The 24,048-nt window shown below is 42.8% G+C and overlaps 1 protein-coding gene across 1 annotated transcript in view; it reads left to right on the top strand.

The window, feature by feature from the left end:
• Nucleotides 1–22,539, top strand: part of FRRS1 (ferric chelate reductase 1) — a 28,333-nt gene extending 5,794 nt beyond the window's left edge. The window contains exons 2-16 of the mRNA XM_033151589.1: nucleotides 3,826–4,024; nucleotides 5,372–5,508; nucleotides 7,203–7,297; nucleotides 8,980–9,127; nucleotides 10,664–10,846; nucleotides 11,543–11,644; nucleotides 13,129–13,276; nucleotides 14,416–14,532; nucleotides 15,074–15,189; nucleotides 15,463–15,549; nucleotides 17,367–17,464; nucleotides 17,752–17,810; nucleotides 18,627–18,770; nucleotides 19,796–19,857; nucleotides 20,886–22,539. Of these exons, the coding sequence (XP_033007480.1) occupies nucleotides 3,826–4,024; nucleotides 5,372–5,508; nucleotides 7,203–7,297; nucleotides 8,980–9,127; nucleotides 10,664–10,846; nucleotides 11,543–11,644; nucleotides 13,129–13,276; nucleotides 14,416–14,532; nucleotides 15,074–15,189; nucleotides 15,463–15,549; nucleotides 17,367–17,464; nucleotides 17,752–17,810; nucleotides 18,627–18,770; nucleotides 19,796–19,857; nucleotides 20,886–20,978 (1,788 nt within the window). The 3' untranslated portion in view covers nucleotides 20,979–22,539. The remainder of the gene's footprint in view (nucleotides 1–3,825; nucleotides 4,025–5,371; nucleotides 5,509–7,202; nucleotides 7,298–8,979; nucleotides 9,128–10,663; nucleotides 10,847–11,542; nucleotides 11,645–13,128; nucleotides 13,277–14,415; nucleotides 14,533–15,073; nucleotides 15,190–15,462; nucleotides 15,550–17,366; nucleotides 17,465–17,751; nucleotides 17,811–18,626; nucleotides 18,771–19,795; nucleotides 19,858–20,885) is intronic.
• Nucleotides 22,540–24,048: the final 1,509 nt, after the last annotated feature.

Raw genomic sequence — 24,048 nt, 5'->3', positions numbered from 1 at the left:
TTAGCTAGGGATGATGGGAGTTGTAGTCCCAAAACATCTGGAGGGCTGAGTTTGGGGATGCCTGGGTTAGTTGAATGCAACCCATAGCTTCTCTTGATTGCTTCTTCAGGACTAGTTGTAAGTGGTTTGCTTCCTTGCTGACTCTCTTCCCCGCATGGGGAATTCCCAAGCATTGTCTCCCGAGTGACTTTGTTTTTCCACCCTGATGATTTATGTGACACATAGTTTTTCCACATTAATGGCTGTCTTTTGCCACGAAAAAATGTGAGTCCATTCATCTTTTCACAAATCCTTTGGAAAGATTAAATGTGAAACTAAGCTTGACTGTTTGTATCTGTATTTTGAACAAGAGTGTCTCTGTGTAAGGGAGAAAAAATAATTAGCTGATGGCTATCAACCAGTGATGCAGCTCGGTAACTTTAGACCACGGACTTAACGGTTTGTGTGTATTTTAGATGGCCATGTCTGTTTGTGTGTATTTTAGACAGCACATTAACACTCCCCTTTTACCCACTGTCCATGCTTTTGCAACTGGTTCTACATCCCTGAGATACCAGAGGAAAACAAAAGTTTGCTAGTCCTGATAAAAAAAGAAAAGAAAAAAGGAATATCCCTGAGCGTGTGCAGTTTTGGATTTTAAACTTGTGTGAATTATATCACTACTACGGGGGTGGGGGGATGAGTTTGCTCCTGCTGTTCAGATCCGAAATATACTTACTTGGGAATAAGTACCATTCTGTCGTATAATTTTTTTAAAAAAGCAAAATAACAATAATTATAAAACAAGCATTCCTAATGCACCTGACCTATACTTTAAAGCACTATTATGCTATGTTAAACACTTTTGGCTTCCCTCAAAGAATCCTGGGACTGTTGTTTAGGGTTCTGCTACCCACAAAGATACGATTTACAGAGTTCCCACGAAGAGGGATTGATTGTTAAATGCCCCTGTGAATTATAGTTCTGTGAATAGGGGGAGTCTCCTAACAACTCTCAGCACCCTTAACAAACTACAGCTCCCAGGATTCTTTTTTTTGGGGGGGGGGGGAAGCCAAGGCTGTTTAAATAATGCTTCAAATGTCCAGTGCAGCTGAGGCCTAACTGGCTGTTTCCTGACTGTAAAGTTGTCCTTAAAAATGCGAGGGAAGGATGTGAGGGCAATCTGGCTGCGACATCTGTCACCCCATTGATCGCCAGGGTTGATTCGGCTGATCTGGCTGGCTAGGCGGGTGTCCCCTTCCTCCCTCACGGCTCCATGTGCGTCCCTCCCGAAGCTGCGCGCTCGGTGGAAGAGGACGACCATCCCAGATAGAAGGAGTGTACCGTTCTTCGGTCAAGGGTATACGATAGCTGCACTCCCCTGCTAGAACCTCCAAACAAAAATGCGAGGGAAGAGTGGCTGCTGTGGTGACCAGGGATGATCGTGGTGGGTCATGTGGCCATTCTGGCCCAGGTGCTTATACTGAGGCTTTTCACTGATTCCTCCCACCATCAGCTGCTGTCTGGGGTCATTTCCCCCCCCCCCCTCCCCACAGGGCTCAAGGATCCTGTCCTTGGCTTTGAGGTCCAGCCTTAGCTGCATCACAGCCAATGATAACCAAGGTCAAGTGCAGTTTATGAAGCCTGCACATCAAATTCAGCCCATCTATGTTTCATTAATTTGTGACAATTTCAGCTATAGGACCGAATGGAAATCCCATGTTGGTGTCTGTGGTAGTCACAGACCATGTCACCTTTCCCTTCCTAGCGTATGTTAAGAGATGAATTGCTCAACAAGGAGTGTGAAACAATTGCTAACATTAGAAGGCTGGATGCTTACAAAGCTTCCAATTCCTGGTGTATCACTGATGCTGCAAGACACTGTGAGATTAGCTTTCATTTTGGTTCTCGCAAGGTAAGTTTGGATACGGTTTGCCTGTCAGCCAGTTGTTTGCTGTTATCATGAATGCCATATGCCTGCTTGGGAGGAGCAATCGCTAGGGCAGGACTCAGGAGTCTGATCTTCAAAGCTAAGAAGCATTGACTCTGGTGGACCCAGCTCCTCTCCATATTACATTTATGTCTCGACTCCATCGGACTAAGTATCCTGACTGATGATGTCTTTGTTTCCTCAGGTATGAGTTTTGTACTTCTAAATTGTTCTGAAATTGTTCTCCGCAGTCCTTGAGCTTAGGGCTGCGGACCAGCCAATTGGAACTTGAACGAAGGCAAAGACACTGTCGCATTTACTTTTCTAAGTGGAATAACCTTTTTGCTCTATTCCAGAGTGAAATATACTCGGAGTCAAGTGTGGATTTCATGCTCTTTATTCAGCTCATTGTAGCGAGGAATGCAGTTCCCCCAAAACATGATTGGCTAATTCCGGGATACTCCTGTATGCCAATCGGGTTGCGGATTCACTTCCACCTGGAGCTGGATTGGGTGACTCCTGCGGACTAATCAGACTGCTGCATTCTGGATCCTATTGTTCTAGGACCTATCAGACTGCTGCATTCTGGATCCTATTGTTCTAGGACCAATCAGACTGCTGCATTCTGAATCCTATTCAACTCGGTACATAGCACAGAAGTTCGGAGTGCGCAAATTACTGCACTAATTACTGGTGCAGTAATAGAATTGTGAGTGCACAACAGCAGTTTGGAAGCCCCTCTGTTTCTCAGCCCACCGCCCAGGGCATCTTAGCTCCTTGTTTTTAGTTTCCTCTGATATTTTCCTCACCCTGCTCTGTTTACCTGTTTAGTATCCTTTCCTGCCAAAATATTATTATAATTATTATATATTTATTTATACTCTGCCTTTCCCCACTGACAGGGACTCAAGGCAGCTTACAGATAAAATAAGAACAGTTAAAAAAAACCCGCTTCCCATTCCTGCGTTATGTGTAAGCCTTTTTCTGTCCAAAAGTTCATGTCCCTGATACTCTTGCTCAGCAGTTGAAATGTGTGTGAACATTCCATGCCATTGCATTACCTCTGAAAGGGCTTGGAGATAAGGATTTATAGGAGACACTTTTAGTCTGTTCAGTCTATGTGCTGTATAACATAATTATCAGTAGTGGGAGTGGAGAAAAAATAGTGCTTAATGGTTGCATCCGGATTGTCTCTATTTTGTGGATGAGATTCCGTCACATACCAGCATTTTCAAGTTGTACAAATTCAGGATTTGTTGCTCTTGTGCAACAAACCTGCTTCCAACTCCCCCCCCCCCAGTAAACAATAGTTGGTTAAAAAATTATCCATGTTCTGAAATATAAATTTCAGTAATTGTGGCATCACTCACTGGAATAGATTCACATGAAATTTGGGTTCCGATGCGCTGGCTTAGTTTCTGAATATTTGGAAGAATAATGGATTGTCTTTCAAAATTAAATTAAAATGGAAATGAGACCAGATCTTCCTTTGGAGTATAGCTAATAGACAGAGGAGATAATGCAATTCAAAATTATTAAAGAAAACAGCCACTTTAGGTCTCTAAATCTTGAAAGTTTTGGAGGGTGGTGGGCAAAGGAATTGAAGAGCCAGTGTAGTGTAGTTTCTAGAGTAACTCTGGAGACCTGGGTTCAAATCCCAGCTCTGCCATGAAGCTCTCCATCTTTGGCCCAACCTACCTCGCAGAGTTTTTGTGAAGATATATAAAGATGCAGAAACAGTCTATAGAAAAAGATCTGGTAATGTAGCTGGGCGGAGCTCCTTCCTTTAAAGAGGTATGGGGGGGGTGCAGCAATGGCCTGTTTCTCCCAGTCATGGCTTTAAAAAATAAATCTGCTGCTTTCGGAAATGTTTATGGGGGACTAAAACTTTGATATGCATTCTTCCTTTCCTGTAGATGGAGTCTCCTGGAGTAGCTTTGATGCTGTGGGTCTTCGCCTGCCTTTCTGGCCCATCAGCCGGCTTCCCAAATGGCAAAGTAACAGAGGCTTGCGAGACTATGATGCCCCTACATGGACACTCTTTGCCTCAGCACTTCCCAAAGCACACCATTGAAGTAAACGTGACGGAGTTCAAGCCAGGGGACCGTGTGAAAGGTACTGTGATCTTCTTGTTTCGCTACCATCTGCGGCAAGAAGGACGTAACACTCGCTGCTTCCACCTTCTTCAGATACTTGGGTGCGGTGCTCCAAGTTTTGGGGGCTCTTTGGTGAAGTGCCCACCCTTGACAGTGTCATTCTTACCCATTTGATTTCCTTCTTTGTCAGGGCCTACTCCACACCACTCCTTAGGCGGAGAGAGCAAAATGTATAGGACGTGGGTGGCGCTGTGGTCTAAACCACCGAGCCTTTTGGGCTTGTCAATCGGAAGGTTGGCGGTTCGAATCCATGTGACGGGGTGAGCTCCTGTTGCTCTGTCCCAGCTCCTGCCAACATAGCAGTTTGAAAACACGCCAGTGCAAGTAGATAAATAGGTACCGCTGCAGCGGGAAGGTAAATGACGTTTCCGTGCGCTCTGGTTTCTGTCACAGTGTTCCATTGCACCAGAAGTGGTTTAGTCATACTGACCACATGACCCGGAAAGCTGTCTGTGGACAAACACCGTCTCCATCGGCCTGAAAGTGAGATGAGCACCACAACCCCATAGTTGCCTTTGACTGGACGTAACTGTCCAGGGGTCCTTTACCTTTTTACTTGTTTTAGAGGCTGCAGCTGCTTGTTCCCCTTGCATTTTGCCCTGCTCATAGTGGGGAGAGGAGACAGAGGAGACATTAGGAGACAGAGCCACTCAGGAGGAACAGAGGCAGGGACAGAGGACCGGTATTGATGTGGGCCTCAGGAGGCACCCAGCCCTACTCACCTGTTGACACCAACCCTTCATGAGTGTGGCCTGGCTGTCGTTTTCCATAATTATTATATTTCTCACCAGAAGGTGTCACTAGTGGCCCCAAGAATATCTCACGAGCCGTCCTTGCCCTGGAAACTGCCTTCAGCGGCAGAACTACCAGCACGGCTCCCTCAGTTGATCCCTGCACTGGTACTATAGAGAAGGAGGCAAGCTTTCATATATTTGGAGGCCAAGTCATTTAGGGCTTTGAATGCTAATGCGAACAGCTTGATTTGGGCTCTGAAGGCACTAGGCAAGCTGTGCAGCTGCTTCTGAATGGGCATTGTATGGCCCCGCCAACAAACCTGGCTTCTGCATCAGTTGCAGTTCCAAGGGAAGCCCCATGTAGAGTGCATTGCAGTAGTCTAGTCCGGAGGTTACAAGAACATGAGGTACTGAAACGCTGACAAGGAATCTTAGACCAGCAGCTTACAGGTAGGGAAAAAGGTACGCCCAGCTGCTCAGTTTCCTGGGAACGTAGTTAGAGGCAGGTAGGTGCTGGTGACATAACTAGAGCTTATTAATAGCCATCTCTTCCCTCGTTCTCCTGGTTTCAGTTAGTTTGTCCGGACCCGTGTTTGAAGGATTTTTTCTACAAGCCCGCAATGCTGAGAACCTGGAGGGGCCTGCCATTGGCTCCTTTGCCTTAGCTGACAGGAGAAGATCTCAGGTCCTCACATGTGGGCGTGTCAAGGTAAGAGTCCCTGCATCTTCCAGGTGGCTTTGGCAAGCAGGTTCAAGTTCTAGTACTAGTTCAAGTACTAGTTCCAAGTGGATTAGACCCCCCCCCCCCAGCAGCAGAATATGCTGTTGCTACATTTTCCTGCCTGCATCTGCTTGGCATGTAACCATGGCATAGGAGAAATAAATTGTATGAGTATGAAAACACCCCTTTCTTTTAAGATTTGTAAATTAAACTGGCGGAAGTTTGGGATGAATGTTCTCCTTTACTGGCAACAATTAAATGTTAGGGCTCCCCCTACTGGGGTATCCACGTGAGAGCGTCTTAATTGTTGCTGCTAGACTGCAATTTCTAAACTTAGCTTTTAGTTTGTCTTTCCCATAGCATATGTAACTAGAGTACCTTAGTGGAGCTCAGACCAAAGTCACTTCTCCTTTGTAGTATACATAGCACAGCAGTTCATCTTGTTACAAATGTATTAAAAAACCAAAACAACAAATTTCTAGGCCTCCTTTTTCAGAAGCTTTTCCAGAAACTGCTTCCAAAATTGTTTCCAAACACTTTTTTCTAACTTGGAGCTTCGTTGGGTAACTGGCACATGCCTTGACCACTAAGTAATAATTATAATAATCATTATTTTCACATGGGAGGATAGCCATGACTGTACACAAAAACAAAAATCTCAAAGTCTACAAATGAAATAATAATAATAATAATAATAATAATAATAATAATAATAATGATTACTTATACCTCACCCATCTATCTATAATCTATAACCACAAACCATTATGGAGGTGATCCAAATGATATAGTATATATCTCATATATATCTTATCTAAATCCTACATTATGATTCAAAGTGTACCCTAATCAGTTGTCCATAGTCAATGACGACTTGACCAGAGCCACACTCTTCTTAGCACCTCTGGTAATGCCTCGTATTCTCCAATGTCCACTGTACACTAAATTGTACACTAAAATCCCATGGCTGTGCTTTTTCTTGTATCAAACATGTGGAGAAAGTAATTCTCTCCCCCCCCTAATATTGCTATACCATATGTCTCCATACTAAGTCTTCAAAGACACGTTGCGCAGGTTTCCCCCCCACGTTGTACTATTGTTTTTCTAGCTGCCACCAATAAATGCACTATGAAATCCTTAGAACTTATCTTCTTGTTAGATCCTGTAAATATTGATACATTATACTCCAGAGTTGTTTATTCTATCTGTGCTTTTGTGATTTTTTTTTCTTCTCGATTCAACATGAACCTATTTTTTTTTGTTTAAAGTGCTTCTCAAGATTTTGTGTCACCTTGGTGAAACACGTCTGCAGATCAACCCCAAGCCTGAACTGAACTGAGCTTATGTGATGTACTATGAATTAAAATTCACGTGACTCTACTCTGATGTCATGGCTAGATGTGGGGAAACTTTGTTCAAATCTTGCTTGGATTATAAAGATCCCCAGGTGGTCACATCTATATTTTTCTCCTGCCATTGGTAGCAGTTAGTGTTGGCAGAGAAATATTTTTCTTCTAATGCATACTGAGCTTCAGTATGTGATGTCAATAAGCCTATGATACAAGCCAGTTATTAAAATGCAACTTGTGGTAGACTGCTTTAACCATTTAGATGATTCATGAACGGAGTAGTTTGCATAATCACACTGCCTAATGCTTAAATGGGGCATTTGTATCTTACAGAATTCAGCTGTCAGCCATACAAGTAAATCTAAGAAAAGCCATCTAGATGCTTATTGGATTGCTCCTAGAGATGCACCAAAGAGAATACAATTTCTGTAAGTACGCATAATAAAGACAAATTCAGCTATAGCTGGAATCTCCTGACCGAGTGTTCTTGGGTTAGTCTCCTTTCAAAACTTATATAATAAAACAGCAATACTGCTATGAAGAAGATGTGGCTCAGTGGGAGAGCATCTCCTTTGTACGTAGCAGGTCCTTGGTTCAATTCTTCTTCTTCTTCTTCTTCCGCTTCTTCTTCCTCTTCTAATTTCTGGAGCACCCTTCGTCTGAAGAGCACAGGGTGCTTTACAATATAAAAAATCCCCAGGTAGGGCTAAGAGAGAAACCTGTCTGAAATCTTAAGCGAGCTGTTGTCAGCCAACATAGACAACAATGAGCTGACTCTGTATATAGAAACGGGTGGCGCTATGGTCTAAACCACGGAGCCTCTTGGGCTTGCCAATCAGAAGGTTGGCAGTTCGAATCCTCACAACAGGGTGAGCTCCCGTTGCTCTATCCCAGCTCCTGCCAACCTAGCAGTTTGAAAGCACGCCAGTGCAAGTAGATAAACAGGTACCACTGTGGCGGGAAGGTAAATGGCATTTCTGTGCACTCTGGTTTCCGACACGGTGTCCCGGTGCACCAGAAGCGGTTTAGTCATGCTGGCCACATGACCCAGAAAGCTGTCTGTGGACAAACACCGGCTCCCTTGGCCTATAGAGCGAGATAAGCGCTGTAACCCCAGAGTTGTCCGTGACTGGACCTATTGGTCAGGGGTCCCTTTACCTTTACCTTTTATATTCCTATAAGTCTTGAACGTATTTCTGTTCTGAGTACAGGGCTTCCCTCTTTTAAAAGCCTGCTTCTGATAGTCTATAAAAGAAAACCAATATAAATATGACTTTAAAAAATAACATCACTGTTGTATCACCAAAACCACTGTTGCATCTATATTCCTGTGGCTTTCAAAATATTTATTTTAGACTTCTCTTTTCTGAAAGCTGTCATATTTCAGATGGTAAGTGATGACTCACCTCTGTTTTTTATTTGCTTTTGCAGAGGACTAAGCCCATTGGCGATGGGCTTCTCTGCCTGTGTGGCAAGGCTAGTTAAAACCTCCGCATGACAAGCTTGTGGCCTTGTTTTGATTTTCTGCAGCAGCCTTCACCAACCTGGTGTTGTCTAGATGCTTTGAACTATAGTTCCCTAAAGCCCAGGCAGCAGGACTACAATGGTTGGGTCTGATGGGAGCTGTAGTCTAAAGTATTTGGATGGTGAAGGCTGTTTGACACACAGAGCTTGCCACTATTTGCAGGGAAATGTACCAACCAAGTCTTCAGTGTGCACATCTTTCTCCATTGTCCAACTAAACACCTGCTATCATCTCCACCAATTTGAAACTCCAAGTGACAGGCCCACGCCACCATGACTGGTGGCAACCATGACTCTCTTGCAATGGTATAAGGTCAGAGATTATTTCCTGGTAACTTAACACCTGAATAAATATGTAGCAGTCTTCCCTAACTTGGGGGGCACTGCAGACAACTGCTACCATCCCTGACCATTGGCCATGCTGTCTGGGACTGATGGAAATGGACCCCCTAACAACACCTTGTGGGCATCAGGTTAAAGAAAGCTGGTCCAAAACATCTGTTTTGGGTTTCAGGAAGGACTTGTTCTATGTGGAAGAGAACAGTACACAATTTTGGTTCAAATCTCGCTTTTGTCTTGTTTTCAGAGTCACTGTTGTAGAAAAATTTAGAGTATTTTGGGTAAAAATTCCAGGTCCTACAATCTCCCAGCCCAACACACCAACCTTGGCAACAGCTGTGGTGACTGAGGTGACTGTTGGAACTTCTCTGCCTGTTTCTCATCTAACCCAACCAGTAAGTAGCGCTGAGCTCATGAACAGAGCTGTTTGGATTTTAGTAAAATGTGACTTCATCAAGGAAGATTGCAGCCTGGGGAAAAAAAGAGTTGAGGCATCCAGTCACACACTCCCCTCTCACTGAGCATAAGTGCCTAGGGTTGCCATATTTCCAAAAGTAAAAACCAGAATACCCCAAAAGCTTTTTTGGGGGGGGGAACCCAAAAGTTGTCGGAAATGCAAAACCCCTGCGATTTCTCGGTTTACTTGCCAAAGATCCAGGACAAGCCACTGCCTTCTGGAAATTCCCCCCGGACGTCACTTCCGCCTTGGAAATCCCAGTAATGTCCAGGAAATCCCAGATGTATGGCAGCCCTATAAGTGCCCCTTTGACCCATGCTGAAGGACAGCCCTAACTGCACTTTGCATCAGCCTTCATGGTTGACTGTTTGGTGTGTGCTAAGGAATGCATGGATTGGCTCCAAACCATCATAGCCAGATGACTTTTATACTTCCAGATACCTACCTGCATCTTGGTGCATAGTGCCAGAATGCACCATAACTCCTCACTAGATGTGCTTCCAGGGCTATAATTTTGTTCAAACTGCATGCCCCTCCGGGTGGGGGACATGTGCCACTGGAAGGAGTGTGCAATATGACTGGGCCTTATCACATCTTGGTCACACAAATTATATATTGGCTGATAAGATTTCTTGTGTTAAGAATCTTCATGACAAATGGGGCTCAAGGTGATCTGAAGTCTTTTGCTCAAGGCTCAGCGTTTTTCCCTGTTCAATGCCTAATCCTTGGCTCAAACACAAGTGCAGAAATAGATGCCAGCCTTCACACAGATTTCCAAACAATGAAACCACACTTTTAATCCTCTTCATGAATCAATTGCATCAGTCATCTGGTTTACATTGAATCTTGTTCACCTTTTTGGGTAGCAGCTATAGATTAGATTTCCTTTCGGTCTTCTTGTCTCTTGTCAAGTACTGTATTAAATATCATTCCTGCCATTTCGGAAACTTAGATGAATCTTGTTGCCTCCAATACTGAACTTTAGGGTAAGCTTTTTAAATGATTATTGGCTGTAGCATGGTTGGTTGTTTTTGTTTTTGTTTTGCATTTGGCCTCCTGCAAAATGAACAGACAGTATTTCATTCTTTCTCCTCATTAAAATCCATAGGGACCTCCTTTTTAATCTTTACAGAGCTTGTGTAATTATCTGGAGCAGTTTGGTATGTTTCAGAAAGCCTTTAATTATACTCCTGCTAATGCAAAGTTTCGAACAATTAACAGAGCTGCCTGACTAAGACAAGAGTGGGATTGTAGTGTGCACCCAAAATTACAGAGTTTGAACGATGTCGATTTGAGGCTTGCAGCTTAATAATGGCCAGAGAAACTAACTGTAATTGCTGGGTAGAAATCTGAGGTTGTGGGAAACGGTTCCCCTTAAAATCCTGCAACGGTGCGAGTGCATTTTCCAGGACGTCAGCCATTTCTCAAGTAGGGATATATTAGGTAATGTAATATGGCTTCTTGTCTCCCTTAGTTCAGTGCATCGGACTGTGGCAGCAACAAATTCTGTGTGAGAAACCCTTCTGACTGCGATCCTGGAGCCCGCGACTGCTTCTTTCTGTCTTTCAGACGAGACCATGTTGATTTGATTGTGGTGGAAATGAGCGGTCCTAGTGATGGCTATGTTGCATTTGCACTGTCACATGACCAGTGGATGGTTCGTAAACGTTATTTTCCAGTCGGATCCTACTGCCAATCTGGGGAATTTGCATAGTCTTCTGGGCTTAATCCTAAAACTAGAAATAAGAATGAACAAATAAAATAAAATAAAATAAAAAATAAAGCCAGAATATACTTGAGCATGGGAGCTGCAATTAGCTAGAAGTTCCCTTCCATGAGTATTGAGGGCCAACACGCATTTCCAACTGCAAGACTGCTTGCACCAGTATTGAATAAGTATGAGATGTACAAGGCACATTTCATTGATAACATACTTTATCAAATCGATTTTGTTTTGTATAGCACCCAGGGATTTGCTTGAATGAAGGGTGTTTTACAAGAGTGGCAAATAAGGTCTTCCGACGTGCTATTCTTTGTATTGGTGGTAGTACAGATCCTGAGAGCTCATTTTTGTATGTGCTCCCAAACTCCTAGGACCTAGGGGGGCTTGCATCATGTTGCTACCAGAGTTTGCAGCCTCTTACTACCTGTGCAAGTTAAAGCTGAATTGACTCTAGTCCTGGGGTTGTTAAAATAGGAACTTCAGTGAATGTGTCCTTAAATGGTGAGCCAATGCTCTATTGGCTTTCGCAAACCTCCGTTTGTCTTGGCTGTGTAGCCAGGGCCCACGCAGACATGGAAAGCTGCCTGCCCTGGAAATGCCATTTAAGAATCTCTTTGACATTATTTGCAGGGTGGTGGTGACGATGCCTATCTCTGCATTAGTGACAGCCACCACGTTGACATCAAGACAGCTTCTTTAACTGGACGTGCTTATCCAGAGTTTGATTCAGAGGTATTTGTGTTTTTAGATAGATATATATATATTTATTAAATTTTCTGTTTTGCAATTTAAAAATACTCATTTTACATCCTTAAGATATCAGTGACTTCCCTTCTTCTCTTTCCATGGTTCATTTTACATATCATAAATCCCTGCACATTTTACAAAAATTATACCACTCATTATTCCATTATTGCATCCATCAAAACTTGTTTACACTGTTGTTTACACATATGTTCTTCTTCTCTTATTCTATATGTTAAGTCTGTGAGTTGTGAGGTAATATTTCTGGGTTAGCGCAGTCTGTAACCTGAAGCGTCTGTAACCCGAGGTACCACTGTATAGTAACTTCATCTTAGGAGGCTGAGGTAAAAATGGCAAAGAGACAAACCGGAGAGAGATCAATGCAAGGCTGCTGGTTGCTTCTGGCTATGTATATCAGCCAACATACACACATGCACAAACTCATTTCTCCCTCTGGTGAGAAAGTGTGTGTGGGGGGAATGAGTCATGCCAGAATCCTGCAGCCTCAAGCTGTTTCAGAAGGCCCATCACAGCTGGCATCCTAACCCTGAACAGAAATCAGACCCAGGGGAAGAGCAACTCAAGAGACAGACCTAAGCACAGTTAATGCAATTAACACCAATATTTAAAGCTTCTTTGGGTTAAGTCATGTGCTTTCAATATATGTTATATACACAGCCTGAGGCACCTTTGCGGATGGTGTGGTAGTCATGTGAAACTGGCACATGGATCCAGCTTTTATTCGTGTCTGATCTCCATTGCTTGGCAAAGAGTTCCTCTCTTTTTTTTGGAATAATTTTTCATTAGATTTTATAAAGAGAGATACAAAGATTATTATGAAATATCTTTTCTGTCCAAGCTGAAACGTTAATCTAAGTAAAATAAAAACATTGATGCAGAGTAGAAGGAAGGAAGGAAGGGAAAGAAAGAAAGAAAGAAAGAAAGAAAGGTTAAGAAACGAAGGAACTTCCGATTCTTCATCTGAATAAACATTTTTCAACTCATCCACTACAATATAACGGCACAGACGCATGGGTATGGTGGACTCAGAGCTTTCAAAAATGACTCTGTTCCCCATGGCTCTTGATAGGGTGATGTTGAGAAATCACTGTGTAGGTACACCAAATTTAGAACTGGTTGTCTCAAACACACTGTGGTTGCTTCCTAAAAGCCAGCCAATTTGGATCAGGAACATGGGCCATAGCCAAGGAGGAGGCAGGGAGGGGCAGCTGCTCCCCCAATCAATAAAAATACATAGCAAACTGAGGTTCTGCCCCTCCCCCGTGACAAAAATCCTGGCTATGCCCATGATCAGGAATGTTTTTTTCTGATAAACTTTGGGTCGCCTATAAGCTTTTGATGGCAGCACTAGGCATGTAAAAAAAAAAAAAAAAAAGCAAGCTATATTTGTGGTCATTCAGCTTTGGAGGCAGAAATGCTAAATTGGCATTTATTTATTTATTTATTTCCAGCCTGTTCTGGATGAAATGTCATGGAGGCTGGCTGACGGCCTTATTCAGTGTTCTTTCAGAAGGAGAATTCACCTTCCTGCTGCTCAAGGGAGGTTTAATCTTGATGGAAACTACTATATATTTATGTCAGATGGGGAAGTCAGTGAAGGTAAGTTTGGAACTGAAAGAAAAGTGACAAAAATTCTTAAGGTTCCTTTACTGGTTATGGACTGTGGTTAGGTAATGGAGCCCTCCTGGAGTGATCTGGATTCAAATCCGTGTGTGTGTGAAATTTTTATTAAGTTTTCTATTTTACAATTTAAAATACTCATTTAACAACCTTAAAATATCAATGACTTCCCTTCTTCTATTTCCATTGTTCAGTCTGCATATCATAAATCCCTGCATATTTTACATAAACTAAACCATTCAGTATTCCATTCATACATCCAGCAAGACTTGTTTACACTGCTGAAATTATCTTAATGCTGCCAATGTTTTCAAGTGTACACAGTTTCCACCATATATGCAGCAAATATTTTCCAATCTTCTTTAAACGTATGTTCTTCTTGTTCTCTTATTCTGTATGTTAGACCCACAAGCTGTGTATATTCCATCAGTTTGAGTTGCCATTCTTCTTTAGATGGGAGCTCTCTCGTTTTCCATTTTGGGGCTAACAAAACACAGGACGCAGTAGTGGCGTATATAAATAGCCTTTCTTGACACCTGGGAATTTCCATCTGAATTATCCCCAACAAAAAGGACTCTGTTTTTTTTTTTTTTTTAGAAAAGTACTTTCAAACATTTTTTTCAGTACCTTATAAATTACAGTATTTCCCAATGCTCTTTTTACCCTTTTACAGGTCCACCAACTTGGATTCAAATCCTTACTTTGCTGCAGAGCTCATTGGGTGATCTTGAGCCAATCACTAACCTCTTAGAGAGCCAGTGTGGTGTAGTGGTTAAGAGCAGTGGACTCGTAATCTGGTGAACTGTGTTCACGTCCCCGTTCCTCCACATGCAGCTGCTGGGTGACCTTGGGCTAGTCACACTTCTCTGAAGTCTCTCAGCCCCACTCACCTCACAGAGTGTTTGTTGTGGTGGAGGAAGGGAAAGGAGAATGTTAGCCGCTTTGAGACTCCTTCGGGTAGTGATAAAGCGGGATATCAAATCCAAACTCCTCCTCCTCCTCCTCCTCTTCTCTTAGCCAAACCTACCTCACAGTCCCTGTTCCTTGCAGGATGCAGATAATTCTCCCCACCCTTCCTTTGCCATTAACATGTCATCTATTCTTCATCTCTTGCGCAGGAGGTATGATCCATAAACACTACAGGCAGCCTCTGATCTCAGATGGAAAGTTTAACGTTACAGGACCGGGAAAGGACATTGGAGGATCCCGCTCCCCGCTTCTCATCAAGATTCATGGCAAGCTAATGTTCCGTTTCATGTGCATGGATGGGATAGGTCTCCTGTGGTCCAATGACTTATAGCTGGGGTGGCGGGGTCTTCTTGCAGCATCTGTAACAGGTGAACTTTCAAAGTCTTGCTGTTCTGTATGGGAAGCTAAGGGGAGACGACGGAATGCACTGGATGGGACCTCTTACAGACAACACCCTTTGTTTTCTACACAAAAGCTTCTCAGAGGAAGAAGGTGTGCAAACTTTCATACCATCTTTGTAGGAATCAGTGCAAGAACAGCTTCTGATATTTCAGGCTGGGGATGAAAGAAACCATAATGGCTCGAGAAGCGCTCTTTGAATGTCTGAAGCCATACCAAGAGCAAACTCAGTTGGTCTCTAAGGTGCTACTGGAAAGAATTTTTGATTTTGTTTTGACTATGGCAGACCAACACGGCTACCCACCTGTAACTGAAGCCATAAAAGCGAACATTGATTTTATTTTAAAATCGTGGCTACTTTGCAACTTACAGCTCTTTGCAAGAACCTTTTGTGTCTTCCTTTTTCAGGCGCATTAATGTTCGTTGCATGGATGACCACCGTTAGCATTGGTGTGATCATTGCCCGATTCTTCAAGCCTGTCTGGCCTAATTCTTTGCTGTTTGGAGAAGAGATCTGGTTTCAGGTGCGAGGAAAAGCCAGAAGATGGCAATTGTCTCTATTCAAGTGATGTGCTAGGAATCATAATAGTTGGAAGGTCCTGCAATTCAACCCTCTGTGAGATTTCCCTCAAATCCTTTTGTGTATTCCTTAAGAGCACAGGCTCCAGTTTCATTCTAAATGGATTGCTTTTCTGCCACCATGTTGCTTGTTACTAGAATTTTGCATAAGAACGAGTCTCTGGCTTCTATGGAACTAAAGCTGCTTTCTTTAAAATACCTGACCTTTTCATCGATAGGTCCACCGTGCCCTAATGGTGATGACAGTGCTGCTTACAAGTGCATCTTTCATTCTTCCATTTTTATACCGGGGAGGCTGGAGCGATGTAAGTGACATTACATAAGCTTGTTGCTTTTATTCAACAATGTAACTCCCCATGTGTGGCTATGTTAAATTTTTTGTGTTCTGACCCTTTTCTTTCCCGTTACCTATAAAAGAGCCACAAAGTTCAGAACCGAGAGCTAAGTTTGTTATATAAGACACCTGATGAGGATGACCCAAGTGAAAAATGTACCTGTATTTGCTGTCTGGTCTTGACAGACTTGTGACAAAGTTGCGAGATTTGCAGTCGCTGCCCCAAAGTCGAGGAGAATGTTCAATGAGGATAACATGGTGGGAAGTAAAGATTGAATTGGGAATGAAACATAAATTGTGTTTTAATGTTGTATCTATGTATATATAGTGGTACCTTGGGTTATGAACTTAATTCGTTCCAGAAGTACGTTCTTAACCCGAAGTGTTCTTAACCCGAGGCGTGCATTCCCTGCATAGGCCTCCTGTGGCCCTGGAAGCGGATTGCGTTCATATCCCGGGGCAAAGTTCGCAACCCGGGGACACCTACTTCCAGGTTTGTGGAGTTCCTAAGCAGGACTGTTCATAACCCGAGGTACCACTGTATTTTATAGGATGTATGTTCCCTTTTTTTGGTGGTTGATATGGCTGTGATGGTTGAAACAAACAAACAAACAAACAAACAGTTCAGTGCCAGAAGTCTTGGGGCGGCTGGGATGCTTGGATATATATATGTCTGGGAGTCATTATCTTGTTTGCTAATATTCATGGCTACCTTGAGAGAGGAGAAAGCTAATGATTGATGGTACATGGACACTTACAGCTCAATATGTGACAATTTTGGGAAACAATTAACAATTCAAAAATCTGGGGACTTGTCCGTTATTGTGTCTAATATGCTTTAAGTCCGATGCCCTGGGAATTGGTGGAGCAGGATGGAGAAGCGAAGCCACAACCATAATAGCAGCCCCATTGCTGGGGTGGAAGGTGTGTGTGTGTGTTTAGGAGGTAAATTGCTGCACCAGCCTTCATCCACCCCTCCCCAAAACCTGGTCCAAAGAAGGTTAGGAATGCACCCTAATACAATAGCATAATTATCTTCTGAATTTGTTCCACAATGAGAGAATTATTATGCCATCTCCTAGTAGCTTTGGGGCCTTTTCTTTGTTCCGGAGTCTTTGTGCATATGTGTGCTTCTATTTGATACTTGGTAAATTAAGGTAATTCTTTTTAAAAAATAAAATAAAAGTGTTCTCCCCAAGTCTGGCTTTCTAAGCACGGGAAACGGTCCCTTAAGTACAGTGGCACCTTGGTTCTCAAACTTAATCTGTTCTGAAAGTCCGTTCCAAAACCAAGGTGCGCTTTCCCATAGAAAGTAATGCAAAATGGATCAATCTGTTTTACTATCTAACGAGGCCATAGCTCCATAAAATGAAAGTAATAAACAATGTACTGCAGTAACACAATCAGTAGCTGAACTGGGTTCCACACAGTCACAAAAACAAAAAGAAAGAGCGGCAAAAAATAATAATATGCAAAATAAATAGCAAAAACAGATAGACCTCAGCATAACACTCAAAACGGAAATGTGGCACTCACTTTAAAACATTCAAAACTGAGCACTTTTGGCTTCCGAAAAAGTTCTCAAACCGGAACACTTACTTCTGGGTTTGCAGTATTTGGGTTCTAAGCTATTTGAGTACCAAGGCATTTGAGAACCAGCGTACCACTGTATTCAAGAACTTGGATAGCATATCCATGCAATGACTATATCCTGCTGTGAAGTGTGGTCTTTGCAAAAAAAAAGCATTGTTGGAGGGTTGTGCATAACCAAAACCATCTTTTATACAGCAAGCAGGCTTCCATCCATATCTTGGCTGTACGCTGATGGCACTGGCAATCTTTCAGCCCCTTATGGCAGGCTTCAGACCTCCACCTCAAGCACCAAGGTATTATTGCATGCTGAAGTTACGTAAATTTATTCCAATGAGAGTGCGAGGAAATTACCAGTCGGGTCAATAATTTTAAAGAGCAATGATCCTGTGGTCAGTGGGTAGGGAAACCCCAGACCTGCTGCCCCCTCTTCCAGAAATTTGCAATCCCCCAAGTTTGCAAACTTCAGTTACCCTAATGAGTGTGTGCTGATGTAATCACCCTCTTTCTCTTTTCACACCCCGGGCACTGATGGTGTTTGGAATCATGCACTGACTTTCCTTTCCTTTTTCTTTGGGAACAGAAGAGAAATCTTCAACTGGTTACACTGGAGCACGGGCACAACTGCTAGAATATTAGCAGGTGAGTGAATAATTCATTGTAGCCTTATCTAAAATGTTGACTTTGTAAGATGGCTAGGAACAATGGGTATCAATTATGCTTTTCTTAAGTTAATTTGTGTGGCTTTCTACAAGTGGTAGTCCAATGCTTGCAGATCTTGCATTTTGCCGAAAGTGGGAATGTCACTCTTGTATCCTGCTGACTACTTGAAATTGCTTTCGGATTCACATGCAATATCAAATAAATGCATGTTGTTCCGTGACCACAATCTGACCATCACTGGGAGTGCATAGACTAAAACTGCTAAACATTGTGTCTGAAGGCTTAAAGCTCCTCTAGGTAGCCTGTTTGTTGGGCATTCATCCCGATTTGCTTGTCCAAAGTTTACCTATGTCTGGTCTTTATTGGACACTTGTTCTGATTTTCTTACATCTTCCCATTAGTCATTTGTTCATCCGACATTTGTCAGTGCATTTCCTTGTCATTTCCAAACTGCAAAGAGTCAATTAAAAAAAAAAGATGTGTTGGTATAAATCCACAATGCTTTAAATGCACAAATATAAAATTCAGTAGTCCCTTGAATGACTCCTACAAAATGCTGATGTTCTGGAGGAAGCCTTAGTGCCTGTGCATTGGAAACCACAGAGAGTATGGAATCTCTTGCTTTATACAAGTGAGCAGGTAGCCTGTAATTATGTGGGACTCTGGGCTGTACTTTTATCATGTATTTTGTTGCTAACCACACTGCAGCAACAAGCTGCCGTAGAGTACTGCTGGTTGAAATTACTTGAACTAATTTTGCTTACTCTGTTTTGTAAACCTGGCCCTGTCCTTTAGTGGTGGTAATATTCCTTGGAATGGACTTACCAGCTCTCAACCTTCCAGATCCATGGGATACATATACGATGATGGGATTTGTAGCTTGGCATGTTGGCACTGATGTTCTCCTGGAGATACATGGCTACTGCCTCATTCACAAAGGTACTATGACCAATCTCTACTTTAGCTTGCATTGAACACAATGCTGTTGCAACAAGAGGCAGATCTGCTGGTTCATGAAAGAGATTGCTTTTCACTGTCTAAAGACCTGTTTGCATTATCCATATCTGCTGCTCCCCCCCAGTTCTCACAGTTGCTGTGAAAGCCCCAGGTACATATTTGAGTGGAGAAATGTAACATGATATACCCAATAAAGTAATTTTTATTCAGGAGCAATAATGTGGCAGAAGTGGCTGGAGGGATGCGTATCGAAACTAGCCCATCACACACCGCCTTTGCTTATCAGTTTGAAGAGACATGGGTTTGAAGGGCAAAGAACTGCTGATTGATTTACTTTATGGATCAGGTTCTGAGGCTGAGATGGTAAATGCTTCTGACACCAGGGGAGCCTATGGATAAGTAGGCATTTGAGCTCTGTTCTCCTGGGACCAAATGGAAATCTCTGTCCACACTTCTCTCCCCTGCCCTCTTGGGTCTTTCATTGAACAGCCTTTCCCAGCTTGTGGCCTTCCAGCTATTGTTGGACTCCCAACTCCCATCAATTTCAGCCAGCATGGCCAATGGAGTGTCAAAGCTTCCACACACCTGCTGTAGAGTGCCTTGTACTAGAATAAGTAAAGTGTGTTCCAGAATGGAAGTATGTCAAGGACAGCATCCCCACTTCTCCATCAGAATATGCTCATCTCAAACAGTGTCTTCCTCTCAAATGAACAAGTGGTGCCCCCTTTATTGGGAACTGGTGGATGAAGCTCAAGAGGCACAATCTAAAACAGGGGTGCTTAAGGATCTAGCATTGTGTCCACTGGATTGTGTCTGGTGTCTTTTAAGATAGCCTGGTAAATGACCAGAAACATAAAGGGTAGAGTGTAGCTCTAATCTAGATCTGTAGGCATGGTTTTAATTTCAGAATTTGCATTTGGGGGGGGGGATTGTATATTTTTATCTTCCACACTGCTTTGATGGCTTCAGGCTAAATAAAAATTAACCGTGAAACTTCTATTTTGCAGTTCAAGTGCTGGAAGATGACAGGATACAGATTCTGCAGTCCATTACAACAGCAGAGGCACAGGTAAGCATAGAATGCACGTGAGAGGATAAATATATGCATATATATATTTTTCTGAGCATGGAGCTGCCTACTAAGAACTATACTACTTTCAGGGTGTAAGGCTAGCTCATTTGAATGCTCCCATATGCTTTTAAGCGAAAAGCAAACTAATGCAAAAGGAGACTAGCCTTGTGCACAAGCTTCCTTCTTCCATTCCCAGCTCCTTGATGTATCATGTGGAGGAATTTCCTCTTTCAATGGGGAAGCGTTTGGAATGTTGTCTTTCCCCCATTTGTATCCTATGGTGGTACATTCCAGAGCAGCCTTTCCCAACCTGTGGCCTTTCAGATGTTGCCAGACCACAATTCCCATTATTCCTGAGTTAGGAATGAAGGGGAAATTAAATTCAGTTCACATTTAAAGCCGAATCTGTCCAGTTCACACTTTCCAAAGCAGTGTGCGAACCAAAATGCAGTTTTCCTTTGAAATTCACATTTATCCAAATTTTGTGATGTAGTTCCCCAACCAAACAATGTTTTACAGAAATACATAGACTGGGGGAAAGTGTGTATAAAAATGGATATGTTAGTGAAATAACAAAGAAAAAGATACAATATTAAGGGAAATTGCTTGCAAAAATGTGTAAGTTAGTCAAACCTTCATATTAAAATGTGTTTATTAGGAGAAATTCATACTAAGATTTTGATAAATTTTCATGAGGGGTTTTTCTTAAAATCAAAATCAAAATCAAATTGCTGCCAAATGGGGACAATTTTAGAGTGGAAAAATGAGAAACCGAGACAACTGGAAATGTTGTCTACCCCTACTCCTGACCATTGGCTTTGCTGGCTAGGGCTGATGGAAGTTGGCTTCTGATGGGCCAGAGTGTTCACATACCTGCTGTATATCCTCTCCAATCCTTATTTTTGCTAGGGCACCATGCTGGGGAAGGCTACTCTAGACTGGTAGACCCATGCCTTTTTTTCTGAACTGACTCAGCATTTTCACAAACAGTTGCATTTCCAGTGTTTCCCTTTCTCTCTTTACAGGGGCATACATTTAAAAAGACAGTGCTGTTCATCTACATTGGTGGCAATGTGGCATTTCTCATCACCTTCCTGACTGCAATTGTAAAAGTATGATAAGGAAGAAGCCTTTAACACTCTGAAGAGCTTGCAATAGGACTGTTGGAGACGTGTCTTGCTGAAGTTCATAGCAGAAGGACGATCTGTAACGAAAACACTGCCAATTCAGGATTTAAGAAACCTCATATAAACCTGGTCCTCGTTATACAGCCGTTGCAGGGCAGAATTAGACCTTTCTCGGCAAATATGTTGTCCCAACCTGGTCAGAACTGCCTTGGTCTCCAGCATAACTAAACGCTTCCCTTCAACATTTGTCTGTCTGGATTCTGTAGATTCATCGGTCACTTCAAGGCTCAAGGGAGAGCTTCCATTTGAGAAGTTGGCCTTTCTTGTTCCAGGCTTGCCATTGATTTGAACTGGACTGCCTGCCATTGCACTTGATCAGCTGTCTGTCTGTCCAACTAATAGGTCAACATGTTCATGTCACTCCTAGCTAGTCTCTACCTGCAACCACCACCATAATGACATAGGAGCTCCTTATGCTCATGGCCTATAGTCTAGAAGATGGTTAAAGGTCTACACATCCCTCTCCCCAGCCTGCCTCTAACCTGAGCATGGATGCAGATAGTCATTGTCTCAATGTGATGAAGAATAATGGCTACCACAAAAGGCCTTTGTGGCTGGATTTCAGACTGTAAGGCACTAGTTTTTAAGGATGCCTCGTCCATAGGGATTTCAGCAGTTATATTTGGAAACAAATTTGTGAGTCGAGAGGGAATGAGAATGGAAGCCAGTTAGGGGCCAGATATCATTTGGAACAACTTATTTCAGGCATTGGAGATCCCAAGGATTGTATTTGACACAAACGTCTTGGATTTGTAGCTCTGTTGGAAGACTATATGGTGTTAAGGTTGGGGGGGAAACAGCTCTGGTGGAGATCTAACTGCCCATTCTGCTTTGAAGCAACCAGTGTTCTTGTAGATTACATCTCTCTCCTCACTCTGAGTTTCTTTAACAGGTAACTAGCAGCTGTACCAGAAAGCTCTCTAGAACTAGTGCCAACATTTGTTTAAAGAATGATTGGCATGTGTGTGTGTGTGTGTGTGTGTGTGTGTGTGTAAGAAACTGTCAACCTGCAGTCTCTGGGTGAAATCCAATTATCCATTGGATGTCACTGCAAACAGCAGAGGCAGGTGGGTGATTTTTGACAATGCATCCCTTTCCTGCTCTAGATGGTGTGGGTCCCTCAAGAATAGCATGGAAGATGCTGCCGTTGGGAGGTGGAAGTGCAGAATGAGCAAAAATAATCTGTCCTCATCCATTTGCAAAGGCTGCTGCTAGATGAAAAACTCTTCCCACGGGCAAAAGGATGCAATTGGATTCCACCCTTTGTGGTTCTTGTTGTCTTCCACACTGGATTGAAATAACTGGATTTCATACTCCCTGTCCCCTTGACCCTTTCCTTGCTTTCCCTACTTGCTACACCCTGCACAAATCAAGTGTGAGACCATCTGCACTGATTTTATAGTTGTGCATTACATTCCAGTGCTTCATTTTTTTTTATCCCATTATGAGAGTGTGAATTGCATAAATTAAAAGAGCTGCTTTGTGTACTCTACGTACTTTTTTCTCGATACTTATATGAAGAAGCTATCTCAGTTTGTCCAGAAGCAAGTGCCATCCACACATGGACTTGTATTTTCAGGTGTCCCTGAATCACTGTCTGAAAGTTAATGAAATGGGCAATTAAAGAGAACCCCTGGCCTTTCGCCGTAACTATATGTATTACTTATGCATTCCAGCAGACTAATCTGCTTGCCAAATCTCTCTCTCTCTCTGTCTCTGTGTCTCTCTCGTTGTCTTTGACCCGTTTGTAGGGAAGATGCAGTCTTGCTGCACTTGGCATTTTCATATAAAACTCTTGGATGCACAGCTGAGCCACTGGGACTGTCACTTCTACTGCTGAGACACTGTGGGGTGCTCTTGCTCAGAGTTTAATCATGGTTATGTTTAAACGATTGGCAACTCAAGGAAATGAAACAGCCCACAAGCACAAATCTAAATGTTTATCAGAATAGAAATCTGCTTTGAAAGCACAATGCCCAAACAAAATTTCAACTATTTTTAATAGTTTTTTTGTACACATACTTCATGTTTATGATGCAGCCTGTTGTCTCCAGAAATTCTCTAAATCAGCAAGTCTTGCCCATTCTGTTCTCTGTCCTGTTTGTGGCCCAGGCTGAGTTCTTGTGCAGCAGGTAGCTATGACCTGAAGCAGAGAACTTTCCTTCTAGAAAATCCTTATGCTGGAGCACAATTTGTTGTGATTTTTATTTTTCTTAACTTCTTGAGAACTTTGGCCATGTAGACCTCTACCCGTCTGAAAATGTGTTTAGCAGAGGTGCTGGAGAAAAAATGACCACCGTGGGGCAGAGAAGCGCTGTCTAATCTGAAGTGGCTAACGGCACAATCCTAACCATGACTACGCAGCAGTAAATCCTATTGAATTCAATGGGGCTTATTCCTAGGTCAGTGGGAGTCTGTAACTATGGAGTGGGAAAGTGACAGATGGACATAAGCATAAGATGGTGGAAAGAAACGCCTAAACCCTGCTTGTCGGTCTCTTTCCCACCCACCCCATAACAGACTTTTGACACACACACCCCGCGCCCCAATTCTGAATGGGGAAATGCAATGGGGTTTACACAATGAAGGATGCATTGTGTATGAGTGCATTAGCAAAGAGTGGCAGTGCTTTCCATCTCTAGTAGGTGTTTTACATATGGATGATGCCTTCACTTTTGAAGCTGCAAACACACTTGGGCAAGTACTTTCTTTCTGAAGTCTCTGCTCTTTCCATTTCCGTGGTCCACAGCTGGCAGGCTGGTGACAGTGGGGCCAGGTGGGATTGTACATAGCTCAAGGCTATTAGTAGTTCAGAGAACTGGCCTTGCTGCTGTCAGAAGAAAAATCTATCTTCCGGCACCCCTAGTCGCCCTGTGGGAGATGAATGAGGGCTGACAAAAGCGGTTGATTAGAGTATGAACCCCACCAGGAGTTTCCTTAACAAGAACCAAAAGAACACATGGAGATAACCTCTAGGGAAGATAGTGGGTTTGGGTAGTAG

This window comes from Lacerta agilis, chromosome 6, assembly GCF_009819535.1.
Source record: "Lacerta agilis isolate rLacAgi1 chromosome 6, rLacAgi1.pri, whole genome shotgun sequence".
In the NCBI taxonomy this organism is placed as follows: Eukaryota; Metazoa; Chordata; class Lepidosauria; order Squamata; family Lacertidae; genus Lacerta; species Lacerta agilis.
This window is presented reverse-complemented; position numbering and strand designations above follow the sequence as displayed.